The 15268-nt window shown below is 38.1% G+C and overlaps 1 protein-coding gene across 4 annotated transcripts in view; it reads right to left on the reverse strand.

The window, feature by feature from the left end:
* ACBD5 (acyl-CoA binding domain containing 5) overlaps positions 1–15268 on the reverse strand; it is a 58690-nt gene that overhangs the window by 2836 nt on the left and 40586 nt on the right. For 2 of the 4 annotated variants that reach the window (XM_031939828.1, XM_031939827.1), the window contains 4 exons: positions 12793–12992; positions 5983–6027; positions 5759–5868; positions 4152–4262 (listed from right to left, as the gene is read on the reverse strand). In XM_031939828.1, the coding sequence (XP_031795688.1) occupies positions 4193–4262; positions 5759–5868; positions 5983–6027; positions 12793–12992 (425 nt within the window). In that variant the 3' untranslated portion in view covers positions 4152–4192. Of the gene's footprint in view, positions 1–1886; positions 2002–4151; positions 4263–5758; positions 5869–5982; positions 6028–12792; positions 12993–15268 lie in introns of all 4 variants that reach the window. The other 2 variants (XR_004229781.1, XM_031939829.1) reach the window with 2 other exon arrangements.

Here is a 15268-nt window from a genome sequence, read left to right on the forward strand (position 1 = left end):
GTGGCAGAGAAATATTGAGTGCTTAGAAGAAATGGTCCTTGTTGGCATATTTCTGGTTAGCTGATCCACAAGTCCTTCAGCAAGCCCTTTTTTTTGGGGGGGGGGGGGGGCTGAGGCAATTGGGGTTAAGTGACTTGCCCAGGGTCACACAACCAGGAAGTATTAAGTGTCTGAGGTCAGATTTGAATTCGGGTCTCCTGACTTCAGGGCTGGTGCTCTGTCCACGGCACCACCTAGCTGTCCCAACAAGTCTCTTTCCACAGTAAATACTTGTCTAAAACACACTTTGGATAGCTAGAATGGAAGCAGAAGACTTGTTTCCCACCCCCAGGCAGCTTATGCTTTAATGACAGATACAGAACAAACACTGCACGTGTCGGTGTGTATCATGTGTTTTCATCTACATACATACATAAATGTGTGTACATATATGGATACAGTTTATAAAATCTATTATACAGAGAGCTGATAGGCAAGACAGTAAAGCATGCAGTCAGTCTTTTCTTACCTCCCTGAAACCATTTTCTTCCTTTCCACCTGCTGTTTTTAAAAGAAAAACTTGCAAAAACCTATTTTGTGGCCTTTTCTGACGTTCTTTTAGTAGAGATATGTCTACCAGCCCTCGTGCTTAACCGCACTCCCTTTTGTGTGATCTTTCTCCTCCACTTCTCCTTTGCCACTTTCTCTATTTCTCTGCTTCATTTTCATTCTCTACTTCTTCCTCCTCTGCCCCAAAATGACACACAAAGGAAAAAGATAAATTGCAAGGGTAGGGATGAAAGGGCAGAAAGAAATGGGGTAAGAGGAGTGGGACATAGTAGTCTCCACACCTTTCTCTCCATAGTGTAATGTATAAGTCCCATAGCATCTCATTCAGAGCCCTTCCTGAGGAGTGCCTGGGGCCCAGGATCCTAAAGCTACGAAAGGCCTCAAAGCACAAGATCCACCATGGCCTCTCTGGTCTGGAGATGAAGCTCCTCCTCAAGGCTTCTGGCCACAAGGTGATCACAGTAACTCCTGAAACCAACTCCTAGGAGACTGAACAGCTGCAATATAGGTACTGCATTAGTGAGAGAGTATCCACTCCAATGAAATGCAAATTACCACCCCACTGGGTATCGTGGGTACAATTTATTTTAAAACTGCATTCTTCATGATTTTCTTTAGTGCTGGGTGTCTAGATAGCCTATTTGTATTGGGTATATTTTTACTACTGTCCTCTGTCTCAATAAATTCAGAAGATTATCATTTAATTTTTTTTCACATGGCAAATTTGGGATGGGTTCATGGAAAAAAGAGATGAATAGAGTAAGTCAAGAGAACAAGAATATAAGACAAGCTGAGTTCCTCCCCTGTCCCTTGGTTAACCAGGCAAGACCATATGCCCAAGACTGGGGAGGAGGTGGGGAATGGGGATGACAATGTCAGCGCTCAATTTTTCATCCTGCTTCTTCTGTCCAAGACTGCCTATTTATTAGAGTACTGCTTCAGTCACAGTTCTTTGCCTTCTTGCTCATCCTTGTACTCCCTGAAAATACCTTTTGAGTTATCTGCCCTATAATCATTTATCTGGGACTGTTTTCTGTTGTCTTGTTCTAAGGAAGCAGCTATTCAACCCATAAAGAATATGTACTGACTGTACAGGAGAAGGTTGGGGATCCTCCCTTTTCTTTGGGTGGCAACAGGCATTTTAAGAATAGTTTTCTGAAGAATTCATTAGAAATATGATGATAATGTGAACTGATGAAGAGTGAAATGAGTAGAACCAGGAAACTATATACAATAACTACAGCAATGTAAACGGAAATAAGAAAAAGAAATTGGATATTTACATTACAATTATAATGACCTTGACCTTTGAGAAAAATTGAGAAAATCCTTCCTACCTTTTTATTGCTGAGGTGAAAGACTATGGGTTGTGGCATTTTGCATACTGTCAGATCTGGCTGATATACTGGTTGTATATTTTGTTTATCTGTTGTTTTTCCTTTTTAATCTTTGCTATAAGGGGAGGGATAAGGATATATTTGGAAATTCATGTAATATGAAAACAAAAGGCAGCAATAAAAATTTAAAATAAATAGCCTCCTTTAGATAACATTCATCTCTCCTAATGAATCCAAGAATGACTCCAATACTAGAAATTTCAATTTGACAATGGTTAACTTTTATTTTTGGACAGGAATATGCAAGAAGAAGAGATTGCCCAACTACCAACAACCACAGCTAGGCAGTCATGAATATATGCATGCATATATGCACTGCTCCCAACAACATTTAAGGTTCTCCTTGAGGAGAATCTAATCGAATGATAGAAGGTGTCATAGGATCAGAAGATGAGTGTGAACATCAGCTCATCCACTAGCTGTCTGTGTTACCTTAAATAAGTCACCTAACCCTCTCCTGCTCTGTAAAATTTGAGTGTTGGATCAGATGACTCCTAAGGTCTCTTTCTTATCTCTAAATCTAGGATTTTATGATCTCATGTCACTGCACTTTTCTATTCTACAAGCAGAGGACAGGAAAAATAAGAATCAAGTTGAGGTCATGCTCTCTGAGATTCAACCTTTATGGGTCTTTCTCCTATTGCCTCCTTTCCCACTGATGGCAGGAAATAATTTCCTTTTAATCACCATCTTCCTCCTGGATTTTATGCCAATGTCCTTCTTTATGCTCTGCTCCTACTGCTTCCATGGTGAATGCCCAGCCCAGTTCCCCTTTTGTCCATTTCCCATGTAGTCCCTACTCTTTACAGGAATAGACACCTAACTGGTACCTAAGCCCCTTCCCAGCTGGGACTTATTTGTACTAAGAATGTGCCCAGTACCACAGCCTCTGAAGCTACAGTATTCTCCTTCCACTCCCTAAATGTCAACTAATGTAGCTCACACCTGAACCTAAACCCACATGAGGGACTTCATAAACATTCAACAACAACAAAAGAATTAAAAATAAGTTTCAATGATGAATATATTGTATATTCATTTTTCAATAAATGTGATATTTTAAGGAAACAATGGACCATTCTTCCTTTTGAGTGAAAGTATTGCCAGTAATTTTTACAACTGAGAAGTTTCAGTAAAAAAAAAAGAATAAACTGACATTTATATGGTGATTTAAGGGCTGCAAAGGAAATATTTCAGGGGGTAGTATGGCTCTGGAGTCCAAGATCCTGAATTCAAATCCCCGCTCTGAAGTTTACAAACTCCACGATGTAATTAATACAAGTCACTCACCTGTGACTAGAAGGCCTCTGAGAGTCTTCCTTAGATCTATGATCTAATGCTCTTTACTTCATATCTCCTTTGACCAGCCCTCACCACTACCTTGTGAAATGGGTATTCTCAGGTAACAGCTCCATTTTACAGATTGGTAAACTGGGGCTCAGAAGAGCTAATTCCCTTGCCCATGCCTAACATAGAAAGTATCAGAGGTGAGATTCAACCCAAGTTTTTCTGCCTCCAAATCTGATGTTCTTTCTACTGATACTCCACTATCTTTCTCTCTGTCTTGGTGACTGACAGCTGGAGCAGGGCACAGTCTGTTCCTTTTATTTTTTTTTTATGTCGAAAAACTGGCCTTTCCGCTCTCAGACATGAAACAAGCTGATAATAAAAGTGGTTCTAATAGTCTTTTTGTTCTGCTCCCAATTCCCTTGCCCAATCCTTGGCCCTGTACAAAAGAAAAGGAGGAAGGAACTTGGAAAAGAGAAAGTATTGCAACACAACTCAAACCAATGTAATTCCAGTACTCGAGGCAAGTGTTGCCCTATGTTTAAACAAGCCTCCCCATGCTTTCCTCCTATCCACATGCTTTACTCCTACCATTACCCACTCCCAAATATTAAACAAGTTTACTGAACCCAATCAGCTACCAAGAGGGACAGAGAGAGAGAGGAAAAAGCATGATCAGTATAGTTTACCTCCTGACAACTGAAAGATGCAGCTAAATTATTCAGTTACAACTAAAGAATAGCTTAAATACTTTAGAAAAGAGAAAAATCTTTGGAAAGCAAATTTGTACTTATGATTGCTTTTCATATGATAGCTGAAAAAGCTGCTTAAGTGGCCTGGATACTTGGAACCATCTCATAGCAATTTGTAAGTAAACTTGAATCAAACTTTCATATTACTTTGATTTAATTTCCATACCGTAAAAGCAAGCTAGCCTCAGGTCATTCACCCAGCCAAGATCACAAATCTTTTCCCTTGAAGCAAATGAAGAGATTCCCCACATTCTGCTTCTGGCTTCTTGAATTTTCCCTCAACAAAGTTAAAATACAAATTATTAAAGACATTGGGCCACTTCACATTGTAGAAAGCAAGCAGTTCCTTTATGATGGAAGGAGTCTGAAAGGCACCTTAAGCAATACAGTTAGGATCAAAATGCTGGCGTTGTGACCTTGAGCAGAGGTTTCCTCAGCTTTAACACAGGAATGATATCACTGAGAGGCAGAGCGACACAGACAGTGGCGAGCAGCCAGGCCGAAGCCATTTGCTCTGCCTCTGACAGAGCCTACTTTGTGACTCCGGGCCAGGCAACCCCCTAAAGCAAGTGGCTGCAGAGATGTTAAGCAGTATTGCAAAAGGAGCCAATTTAACTAGGACATTCCCTACACCAATGAAATCACTGGGCCAGTCCCTATTCCTAATACTTCACTACCTGCTACTTGTAAAGAAATTTATTGTAAAATTTTGGGACACACACACACACACACACACACACTCTCACTCTTTCTTTCTCTCTCTCTCTCTCTCTGATCTGGCTTCATGACATCCCTAATCTAAAGAAATCCATAAATCTAGAGGAACTCTTCTCTCCTTGTTGTCTCCTGTACCTTGTGGGACATGCCTAGAAGTTAGCAAGTGAAAGAAATAGAAATAACTTATAGTAGTTGTTCAGTTATTTTAGTCATATCTAATTCTTCATGATCCTGTTTTTTGGCAGAGATACTAAAGGGTTTACCATTTTCTTCTCCATCTCATTTTACAGCTGTGGAAATTGAGGCAAATCAGGGTGAAATAACTTGCCCAAGATCACACAGCTACTAACTGTCTGAGGCCGGATTTGAACTCATCAGATGAGTCTTTCTGACTCCAGGCTGGGTGATCTATCCACCGCATTACCTTACTGCTAGTTTTAGGATCACCTCAGAATCAATTCAAGTTTGTACTTAGGCAGGCTTCAGAAATCTCTTAAAGAGTCCTCATGTGGAATTGAAGGCCTGAATTAGAGAACTCCCCCACTCTTAGTATGTCCGATTTTCTTAATTACTCCTTTGGAAACCCTCTGATCTAATAAAGATGATCCAGCACTGAGGGTCATCTCTGGTCAAGCCTACAGTTACACTAGAAACAAGCTCTATTCTACAGCATGGGTCCAAAAGAATATTTTTTACCCATTGTATTCTTCCCTGTTTTCATTTTAACACCCCCAAGAAAGCATGATTTTCCTTGGTAAGCAATGCCCCAAAGTTCTGGGGTATGAGAAAGTTTGTATCCTTCCTAGTTCCCAAACTACAATTTGCAAAGTGGAGAGATTCTCCCAAAGAACAGATTCAGAAATCAAAAAAATCTATTATTTCCCTGTAAATCTCATTTTCAGTCATCTTTAGTTCTCATGTTCAACTTGGCACTAAATATCAGTAAAACAAACTTCCCCTCAACAGTTACTGAAAGGGAGACAAAGGTTACCGTAGCCATACTGGCAAGAACTAAATATTATTTTGAATAACAAAATTATCAGCAATTAATATTACCTTCTTCTTCTTTGATAATATAAGTGTACCAGCCACTGAGCAATAAAAGGCCATACAATAGCAAAGGTTAATGCACTAGGAGACATCTCAAATGGCCACCACGATGGTCTCTGGGAAAAGGAAAACAAACTCGTCACCAATCAGCAAACATTATGGTCAGACTATGACTACATTTTATTTAAAGTGATCAAAATTTCAAAATACTCATAAGATAAGTCTTTTACCATTGAAGGAGACCGATTATCAGCCGGTAATGCTGTTGACTTTGCCTACAAACAGAAGCAAACACAAATAAGGAACATGGTAAACTGAGTCATGTGGCAATCTTTTTTCAATTCATATTCAATAAGCTGTTAAATCCTGTTGAAAAAAATACTATTTGGATTCTCCGACGACACAGTCCCTTTCTCCCAAGTTCCATCCCATTCACTCAACCGGCCAGGTCTTCATTGTGAGTCAGGACTAAATTCAGAGGACCTCTTCTTGTCTCCTGTACCTTGTGGGACAAGCCTAGAAGTTAGCAGGTGAAAGGTCTCTTGATCACACTGGCAAGCCAACTCTCCAGAGATGTACTCAGTACCCAGCAAGGAATCTCTCATCCTCCAGTATTTTAAGGTGTGGTTTTAAGACCCGTGGGGAGAAAGATAACGTGATAGGATTAATTTACAAAAGACTAAGTCTTGCAGCTTTAAAGCTGCTTGGTATCTGTGCTGCTTTAATGAGTAGCAGATTAGGCCAGGTAACTAAATACTGTATTAGACACTGGAGTAGCCCTCTTCTAACTCTAGCTCCAGCCCCTGAGATGAGGAACTTGGAACTGGAAGGAAACTTATAAGTTATCTAGTCCAAATTACCCCCACTCATCTTATGGTGGGGAAACTGAGGCTCAAACAAGTAAAGTTACTCACCGATGCCAAATAGCCAGTAAATGGCAAAAGTAAAACTCAGATTATGGTTTCCTGACTTCAGGAATAGCTAATTCAATTTCCCTTGCCTAATTTTATTTAAGAAGAAAGCCAAGAGCATTAACAAGAAATTTTCAAATTTTAACCATACAATCACATGAATACAATAAATCTATGGATATTCATTGATTAAAAGGGCCTGTTCTGTGCCAGGCACATTAGAATTCAGTTACAGAAGTGAAACAGTCCCTGGACTTGAAGAGCAGACATCCAAAGAACAGGAGATGACACAGTAGTGAACAGTGGCTGGTGAAAGGATTTATCCTTTGAGCAATGCTAGAGGAAATAAAATATGCTTATGATTTCTTGCTTCAGAGTAACAATGAACATAAAATATTAAGCTAGATCCTATATTCTCTAAGGGTAGTGTGGACCAGGCATAATTCATACCAGGATAGTGATTTGACTTAGAATGCAATGAAGTGAAAAGAAAATGACAAATGCTGGAGGGAGGGGAGGTGGAAAAATTGAGACACCAATTCACTATATGTGGAGTTATCAAATGGTCATCCATTCTGGAGAACATGTTGGAATTATGCCCAAAGACTGTACTCTTTGATCTAGCAATTTCACTACCAGGTTTGCATCTCAAAGTGATCAAATATAGGGGAAAAGGATGTATATCTTCAAAAATATTTATGGCAGCTCTTTTTGTGGTAGCAAAGAATTGGAAATTAAGGGAATGCCCATCAATTGGGGAAGAAGCTGTTATATGACTGGGGTAAAATATCATTGTGCTATAATAAACGATAAGCAGGATGATTTCAGAAAAAGTTAATTAAAAAAAAGAATAAGAGCCACTTGTGAATTACAAAAAAAAAGTCATGAAAATTACTTTGCTAATAAAAAGTAATTAAAAGATTATTGTTCTTAAGGTTATAAGACAGTAATTCAAATTAAAGGGTGACTGTCTTCACCTAAATATGTACCATGACAATTAGTTAATAGGTGAGAAAGGCAGGCTCTTTGCAGGGCAGTGGGAATTCCACCAAAACCTCTAATTCCCAGCTGTCTTTGGGACATTATCAGGCAACAAGGAAGCCAAAATAAATAGAAACCAAGAACACTTTTCCGCTCCCTCATAAGTACTCCCTTCACAAAGTGATGTAAGCTGATTGAATCATTCAGTTACAGCCTTGGTGCACAAAATAAAAATCTAATGCTCGGAAAATCTGGCTCAACAAGTGATAGTCATTCTAATGTTGCAGGTGTTATAAAAATATTGTGTAGGCATAGCACCTTCCAACCCAAAAGTTCCCATTATCTTACAAATCACATTCCTCTAAATTTGAACAAGAGAGGATTTAAAGGGCAAGGGACTCAAGAATGATGATGCAATTCAGTGAGACTATTCTCCAGTGCCTACTGTGTCTACACTACTACAGATATTGGGGAAAGTATGTTTAGAAAGGATAGTCTACTTCCTGCCCAAGCAGCAGCCTGAATAGAAGGTAAGACATTCAGTCTCAACAATCCTAAAGTTAAATATCACACTTGAATGATGATCAAGAAATCCAAAGAGCAACTACTATAAGTGACTTCTTTCAGTCCATATCTGCACAGAATAATAGGTGTCTTCCTTCCTCCTAATCTGAGTCCAGCCCAGCCAGAATCGAGACAATAAGAGCAAAGGGCTCCTTTAAGATAGCCCCACCAAGGGGGCCACAAAGCCTCAATGTGGAGATCTTAGAAGTCCCAGGGATAAGTGGCAGGCAGTAACTAGCATGCTGCTGAAAAGAGAAGTGGGGTGTTACACCATATAGACCCAGGCAAGATAAACATTAACTAGAGACAGCAGAGAGATCCCAGGAGAGAGGTCAGTCAAAAAATGCAGGACCAAAAAAATAAGGCTGACCATCCCATCCAAGAGCAAATCCTGATTCTAAAACAATGCCCCAATTCAGAAACAAAAGCTGAAGAAAAACAGATCTAAGACAATACTGACCAGCACCAAAAATCAAACTCTATCCCAACTGCAAGTGAAGCCTTGAAAAAAATGGCTTTTGCACAAGATTTAAAGGAGAATAAATAGCTTAGAAGAGAAAATGATTAACCTTACCCAAGAAACTGAACTCTCGAACTCTAAATAAACCAAATGTAATTCAGTGACTCTGTAAGACCACCAAAAAAGATTAAAGGAAAATCAAAAGACTGAAAAAATAGAAGAAAATGTATGATGCCTAATAACAAAAATCACTGACCTGGAAAACAAGTCAAGTAGTCATAATTTAAGTATCATTGGATTCCTTGAAAACCAATTTAACAACAGCAACAACAACAGCAACAACAAAAACCTGAATGCGATTTCAAGAAAATGTAAGGAAAAATTATCTTTGCCTATTAGAATCGGAGGGTAATCATGTCTCAAACATAAAGGAAACTGAGTTAAATTTATAAAAAAAAAAAAAAAAACAAGAGCCATGACCTAATTGATAAATGGTCAAAAGACATGAACTGTGTCAAAGAACTATAAAATCAGGTATATTTTGTGACCTAAAACAAACAAACAACAACAACAACAACAACAAAAACACCACTATGCAAAAATCCCATAAAAGATTTAAAAAAAAAAGGGAAAGGATCTATATGTACAAAAAATATTTATAGCACCTCTCAGGGCAAAAGCCTGAAGGGATGCCCATCAATTGGGGAATGGCTGAATAAATTGTGGTATGTGATTATAGTGGAATACTATTGTTCTATGGGAAATGATGAACAGGATGCTCTCAGAAAAACCTGGCAAGTCCTCCATGAACTTGAGCAAAATGAAATGTACTGTGGACAAAGCAATGTTTTGGGATGAACAGTGTGAATAAACTTGCTATTCTCAGAAATACAATGATCCACAATTACTCTTAAGGACTTATGATGAAAAATCCTATGCATAACCACAAAAAGAACTAATTGTGTCTGAATATAGATTGAAGCCTATAATCTATCTCTGTATGTCTCTCTATCTCTTTCCTCTCTTAACTTTATTTTTCTTGAGGGTTTTTTAGGGAAGAAGATCTACATTTTCTTTCACAACATGACTTTTATGGAAATGTTTTCCATAATTTCACATGTATTTCCTTAATAGGGGCTGGGAGTGGGGAAAGGGGAAAGAATCTAAAACTCAAAGTTTTAAAAACAAATGAAAAAATGTAAAAATAAGTTGAAAATAAATGTAAAACAAATGTAAAACAAATTTTAAATTGTTTTACTATGCCCAAAAGGTGCATACCTTTTGATCCAGCAGTGTCTCTACTTGGCCTGTACCCTAAAGAGATCATGAAAAAAAGGAAAAGGACCTATATGTGCGAAAATGTTTGTAGCAAGCCCATCACTTGGAGAATGGCTGAATTAGTTATGCTATATGAATGTAATGGATTATTATTGTTCTATAAGAAATGATTAGCAGGCTGATTTCAGAAAAACTTAGAAAGACTTACATGAACTGATGCTGAGTGAAGTGAGCAGAACCAAAAGAACATTGTATACAACAATAATAAGATTATATTATGATCAACTGTGATGGACTTAGCTCTTTCTAACAATGAGGTGATTCAAGCCAATTCCAACAGACTTGGGAAGTAAAATGCCATCTGTATCCAGAGAAAGAAATATAGAGACTGAATATAGATCAAAGTATAGGCTTTTTATTTTGTATGTGTATATGTGTGTTGTTTGTTTACTTGTTTTTCTTATTGTGGTTTTTTTTCTTTCACTTTTTGGTCTTATTTTTCTTGTACAGCATGTTGAATATGGAAATATGTTTAGAAGAAATGCACATGTTTAATCCAAGTAAATAAAGTTGTTTCTTATATTCAGTAACATAAATTCCTTTCCTCTGTTTCATTTAATCTTATACTTTTCAATAAATGGAAATTTCCCATTAAAAAAAGTTGTTTTAAATGTAGAGAAAAATTTTAAAATTAAGTAATTTTTAAAAAATTATCTTAGAAAAAAAGAATTAGAGGGCAAAATAAAAGTGGAAAAACTATCCATTATCTCTTACCTCTTGTAAGAAAACTCAAAGAATAAAATCTCAGGAATTGAATGACCAAAACCCGTTGTGTCCTGCTTTCTAGAGCACCCAAGTTAAGGTGACAAAACATATCACTGCATTCTAAAGCCTTCATGTGGGGGTGATTAAAATATATCTTCTGGTGGAGAAGTGATGAGGCAGGACTCCTTAGAATAGTGTAAAAATGGAGTCCATTTATTTCAAGGACTTTCCCCTTTATGTAATGTAACAAAAACAACATTGTGCATGTGGGACCACATAAACAATTTGCTATTGTATGTAGATGACTGTTTGCCACTTGGTATCACTCTGCTTCAACTACAACACAGGTTGTCACTGTCCTGTGATTTCTCAGGAAGGCCTAGAACCCTTAGGGAAGATGGGGAGCTGAACCAGACATTGTTAGCAGTTTCTCTCTGGGCTAAAGGGTCTAATACTTAACCAAAGTTTCCCCACTGATTGTGACCCTCTACAAAAACCGAAAGCCTAAATGTTAAAGAAAATGAATTGCAGGCATCCAGAAAGAATTGGGTCAGGCGCCAAGGAACTGCAGTCAGGGTCACACAAAACCTGAAAGTTTCTACTAAATCCAAGTATCCATGTGACAGGCACAAGGCAAAGAGAATTACTCTTTTGGACATGATCACTGTATGGTCTTGTTCTGTTTTCATAACTTCTATTTTATGGCAGTCCTCATTTTTACAATCACAAAACTCACTGAAAAGGTAGAGAACAAAAAATCCCACTGTGTTTATTGTTGATTATTAAAAAGCGTTTGATTTAGCACTACAAAATGCAACCTTAAAGCTCTCCATTGACAAGGTGTTTCCCACACATGTGATAATCATACATGATTGCTGCAGATGTAATAGCAAAGATATATGTTTGATGACCCTTTGATTAATTCTATTACCTGAAGCAAAAAACAAGAACACATTTGTTCATCAAAAGTATTTGCCAATATAATGGAGGTTATATAATATAAATTCTGATAGATGGTAAAATTCTCCAGATGCTTCTATTTATGAATGATGATGCACTGATTGCATCAAGCTCTCAAGTTCAAGAATGGTGCAAAGACTTCATGAGTAAGAGCCGTAATCAATCCAAATTTTTTAGCCAAACTAAACACAGGAAAAACTAGGATTACAGAAGCCTTATTGCCCAGATTATGCTATATAGTTGAATGGTCAGTTCATGAAATTGGTCCACTGGTACAAACACCTTAGAAAAATACTGCACCTGGATCACAAACTGGTCCAAAAGAGTCTTTTGGACAAACTGTCTTTTGCAAAGTATCATGAGTTTTTTAATTGACCCAGTTTTTTCATAAAAAAGGCCCATTCTTTCAGTATCACTAATCTTCCAGTTCTGTTGCTTGGTTATAAAGCACAGAATCCCACTTTCCAAAGAATTAAAGGTGTAGGTCACCCAAAGGGAGGCAGGTGGCGGCTGTAATGCTTCACCAACAAAGTGGCATAAAGGGCATCATCAGAGACTTGTAAGCAGAAAGAGTATTAATCACATCCAAGAAGGAGACAACTTATGGGCAGCCTGCATAGGACACAAGGAATGGATGGGCTGCAATCTAATTTACAGAAGGGTGTGCCTGCACCGAAGAGAGCAAAGTAATGAAGTTTTGTACTTAATGTGTCCACTTGGAAATGCAAACAGGGACTCCTGACCACCTCCTTCCAAGAGCTAAGAGTACTCACTGCCACAATCATAGAGGTCCCAAGAAAAGCAAGAAGAGCAAGCAGGTGCTGCTCTGCTCCCTGCCCAAAGTGGTAAGGACAGTAAGGGGACAGAAAGGAGTTCTCAGAGCATCTTACAATGTCATCTCTTGGCCTGACTATGGATTTCAGGTTAAGACAAAACTGAAGGAATTTCTCTTTGGTGTCCTCCCTTCTGTCTACATCACCTTTCTGCATCCTTTCTCTATCATTCTCCATCCCTTAGGTAACCAGGCACTCGGTACTTTCAAAGTACAAATACATAGTACAAAAAGGTCAAGGGAATTAGAGGGGGGAGAAAGCAACTAAAAGAGAGGAATGTTTGTCCACCTGTGAGGCAGCCAGTGTCTCCAGCGTGTGCAGTCTCTGAAGGATGTTCTTCATGTCTTCTTGCATTCGCATGAGGGCCACTGCAATCTGCTCGTTAAGGCTGCCTCCAGATCCTCTGTCAGAACCCCATCGTTCTCCATCACCTCCACTGCCCATGTGGCCACTATGAATCCCATCACCTAAAGGCTGCATCCGGTGGCCTACATTGAAGTAACCAAAATAGGCAGATATTGAAAAAATTAATCCTGTGAAAGTCGAGACAACCACAAGCCATTAATTCTCCTGTAGTAAGCTTCTTCATGCACAAATCTTTATACCCACTGTTCATAGGAAACAGGAGAGTGGATCTTAGCACAGGCCATGGAGCTATAAAAATCCTTTGTCAGCAAGCCATTCCTACCTTTTACTCCTGTTCACTATCTTCCAGGATAGGATTAGACAATGAGTTAAAAAAAAAAAAAAAAAAAAAAAGAGGTTAATGAAATAAATGGAAAGGAAGGACAACAGGCAGAGGTTTTTTTTATCATTTGGCAGAGGAATCTGGGCTTTATAGGAGAAGCAAAGAAAAAGTGAAATTAAGTTCTTGAGCAACAAGCAATTTGTTAAAAATAGCCAAGGAGATTAACTTAATTTCTGTGGGCAAAATGCCTTAGAGCAGAGTACATGCATCCTGAAAGACCAGCTAGCAAAGAGATCTGGTAGCAAGAAGAGCTTGGAAGCTTTTGGCTCTGGTTAGAGAAAGAAGGTTAGTGTCACTCCATGCTTTCCCCTTTAATTCTTTTTTCCTCTAATAAGTTAAACTGAAAATTATTTTATATCACAAGTCATTTCTTCCTCCTCCAAAAATTAAATCTTCCCTGGTAACCAAAAAAAATTAGTTAAGAAGAAACTTGGGTTTGGATGTGTATCACCCCACTAAAAAATTCCTGAGAGTATAATTTTGTTTCCTTTTTATCTCTGACTCAGTGTTCAGCAGAGTTGGTACATCACCCAAATTGGCTAGATCAAATAGTAGATATTTTAGCCACTGAATGATTGCTAGAGTTGTCAGAGATCTGCTAAAATGAAATTCAATTCCTGTTGGATGGCAAAAATGTTATGCACTCCCAAAGTCTTCATGGTGTAGGGAAGGTGTGCTACATTTCACATTCAGGAGATCTCGGTCCAATTCCTGAATCTGACTTTGACTATGTGACCAAGTAGATCACATGGCCAGAGTCTCAGTTACTATAGTATCTACTAACATAGTATTGTTGAAGTTCAAATGAACCAATGTGTGTGTAAAGTGCTTTGAAAATTTTAAATTGCTATATAAATGTTACTTATCTTGCTATACAACACTGTTTAGAAATTGTGGTAATAGTTTTTCTTACACAAATCAGTTATCAAAAAGAATAAGTGCTCTAGCTGGAATTGAGAAAGAAATTCTGGACTACTGTACTGATTTGGGAAAAGGGCAGACATGATCAATTAATAATTAACAATTTACAATGGAGTAGCTTTTAAGGAATGGCTGACAAAAGAATTGGAAAGCACTTTGGTTTCCACTCAGACCAGGAAAATGATGACATACAGATAGTGATGAGAAAGTTTGGAAGGGAGAGATTTGTGAAAACTGGAAGAGAAATTCAGGTTCTGACATATATAGAAAAATCTCTGCTGTTTTGTCACATTAGTTACAGTAGTTGTATAAGAACATAAGCTTGGATACTTCAAAGACTCTATACAAAGTATGGAGTTTGTAAAACCATTTCTCCTACCATTTTAAGAAACTTACTGTGCTCTAGTCTAAGGGAGAATCAGGCAAGAATCAGAATAACAGAACTTGGTCATGTTGATTCTGTTTTAAAAAAACCTTTAATAGCAAAGTGAGTATCCATCAACTAAGGAATTAATGTAGTTTAATATCACTTCACTAAAAGAAATAACAAATATTAATAATTCAGGGAATGACAGGTAAAATGATATGCACAGAGATAAATAAGCTGAGCCAGGGAAATGATGATATCAATGTAATTGATGGTTTTGCTCAACTTTTTTTTCTTAGTTACAACAGGTAACAGCAGCACAAGACACCTGGAGTGACTATGATGCAAAACCAAGACATCAATTCAACCTTTTAAAGGTTTCACAGCATAATCAAGTAAAGTTCTGACTCCTTTTGCTGGTGTTCAAGATCCTCAAACTGAAGCATTCCCTACCTTTTGAGTCTCCATTCACTCAACCCACACTAGACCAGAGCAGATTACGTACACAACTTGAACCTTGCTGCTGTTGCTGCTGCTACTGTGCCTGGCCTTCACTACATGTCTAGAATGCTCTCTCTTCCAAATTTTTCAGTAATTTCTGGTCCATCATTATCTTTCCCATGCCTTTAATGTCTCTGGCAATATACTAAAAGGCTTCTGCAGCATTTTCCATTAATGATTCCTATCACACGGCCTTTTTTCCAGGCCCCATTCCCCTAACCTCTTTG

This window comes from Sarcophilus harrisii, chromosome 5, assembly GCF_902635505.1.
Source record: "Sarcophilus harrisii chromosome 5, mSarHar1.11, whole genome shotgun sequence".
NCBI classification, from domain to species: domain Eukaryota; kingdom Metazoa; phylum Chordata; class Mammalia; order Dasyuromorphia; family Dasyuridae; genus Sarcophilus; species Sarcophilus harrisii.